The 1,809-nt window shown below is 38.4% G+C and overlaps 1 protein-coding gene across 2 annotated transcripts in view; it reads right to left on the bottom strand.

The window, feature by feature from the left end:
* Nucleotides 1-1,809, bottom strand: part of smarcc2 (SWI/SNF related BAF chromatin remodeling complex subunit C2) — a 10,130-nt gene that overhangs the window by 7,103 nt on the left and 1,218 nt on the right. For both annotated transcript variants that reach the window (XM_008320012.3, XM_008320011.3), the window contains exons 2-5: nucleotides 1,383-1,502; nucleotides 1,179-1,264; nucleotides 952-1,033; nucleotides 373-465 (exon numbers count right to left, since the gene is read on the bottom strand). In XM_008320012.3, the coding sequence (XP_008318234.1) occupies nucleotides 373-465; nucleotides 952-1,033; nucleotides 1,179-1,264; nucleotides 1,383-1,502 (381 nt within the window). The remainder of the gene's footprint in view (nucleotides 1-372; nucleotides 466-951; nucleotides 1,034-1,178; nucleotides 1,265-1,382; nucleotides 1,503-1,809) is intronic.

Genomic DNA, 1,809 nt, shown 5'->3' with positions numbered 1-1,809 from the left:
TTTTTTTTTTTCCAGAATACATTTGGCTTTTGACATATTTCAATATACATATATATCAGTATGGTTAAGATACATTTTCTAAAGATACGTTTTCGTGTAGTCAAATCTTAATATAAACCTTTTCTGCCATTAGCTCAACTTAAAATGTTGAGAAAAAAAAACAAACATAAAATGCTTATATTTCAACTATTTTAACTCTGGCTTTTTTAACCTTGTGTAATCATGTGTTTTATGAAATTGCACTGTCCCCTTTTAAATAGACTAAACTAAACAAATCTTATCGGCAATTTTCCACGTTGAGCTGAGACTCCAATCAATCTGAACATATCAATATTCTAAGTAACACATTTCTCTGTGTTAAATGAAACACACCTGATGTCTTTTGATGATGTCTTTGAGTTTTCCAAGCAGTTTTGGTTCGATGTCAGAGCTCAGGTAGATGACGGGTCTGGTGAGGCAGTTGTTCTGCAGGGTAAAAATATAAGGCATGTCTGTGGAATTAATTACACCATGACAATTAAATGCCCTCAGTCGTGTATGCCACAGGGTTCATGTAAATTATCCTTCATGTTGTCTTAATAACTCTGATTGGCTGAGAGTGGGAGGATCTTGTGGTGTAACTGAAGGACAAAATTAAATTAAAAAAGGATTTGGACAGGTCACATGACTCGATGTCCTTTACATTTCAAATCTGTAATGCTGATGACATCTTCATATACAAATTACATAACAATTAGACACATTTAAAACGCCCACATTTTGGCTCTAGTGTCTGTAAGAAAAAATATTAAAATCAACTATATTAATTCCATTACAATAGCATACTTTCTGCATTTGTAATGTTTAAACTGTTATTCAGTATTAGGGAAGATCTGAGGTCACAGAGGTCAAGAAAAATGTAGCAGTTAGAGACATTGGATCAACTCTAAAAATAAATTTAGACACACTTACCTGCACCAATGACTTCTCAATAGTCATGAACATCTCTACGTTTCTGTCCATTCTTGAAGGGTTCTGGAAGTCAAACCTGCGCCTACCAGGAAATTAGACTGGAGTTACACATGAAACAGCAACAGAGCTACATTTTTGGGAGCTGTACCTTCAATCACAGCATGTTTTTTTTTGTGTGTTTTTTTAAATTTTGTTTGCCTCTGAACCAGCTAGAAAGAAGGTCTTACCATCCTTGGTCGCTTTTGAACTTGTAGGCAGCAGCCAGTATGTGGCAGAGAGCGCCCCCTGTCTTGAAGTCTAGAAAACATTTCATCTGCAGACAAAAACAAAAACAAAAACAAAAAAACAGAGCAGATGTAAAGTTATTTAGTCAAAAAGGCAGATATGATTTAATCACATGAGGCTTATACAGAGTTGACAGAGGGACATACAGGCAGTTTGGTGAGTGGGGGGTTGCTGACATGTCGGCCAAACACCTCCTCCTGGAACTGGAGCAGTTGGACCACCAGGCTGGACAGGGACTTGTTGGTAGGGGGCTCAGCCTGGATGTACTGAGAAGGTGGTAACAGCAGAACGGAGCAGTCAGATATTGGCCACAGGCAGGTCAGTCCACTACACACGGGGCACAGTATTGATCTACGGGTCTCCTTTTATGCACTCTGTGGTCGCAATGATTTCTAGAGGAACTCTAAGCTCATGTGGCTGTATTCTAGAAAGCGTTGCTGTTTCTCATTCATTACAGAGGCTGAAAGATCATGGACATGCAGCAGCAGGTTCTGTCCTTAGACTTTATGTGGACAATTTGTCCTGATTCCACAATTGTTTGGAATCAGGAATGTCATGGACTTGTCAACTTGA

This window comes from Cynoglossus semilaevis, chromosome 11 (assembly GCF_000523025.1).
Source record: "Cynoglossus semilaevis isolate Cse_v1.0 chromosome 11, Cse_v1.0, whole genome shotgun sequence".
Lineage (NCBI taxonomy): Eukaryota > Metazoa > Chordata > Actinopteri > Pleuronectiformes > Cynoglossidae > Cynoglossus > Cynoglossus semilaevis.
Note: the sequence above shows the minus strand (reverse complement) of the source record. Positions and strands in the feature narration are given on the sequence as shown.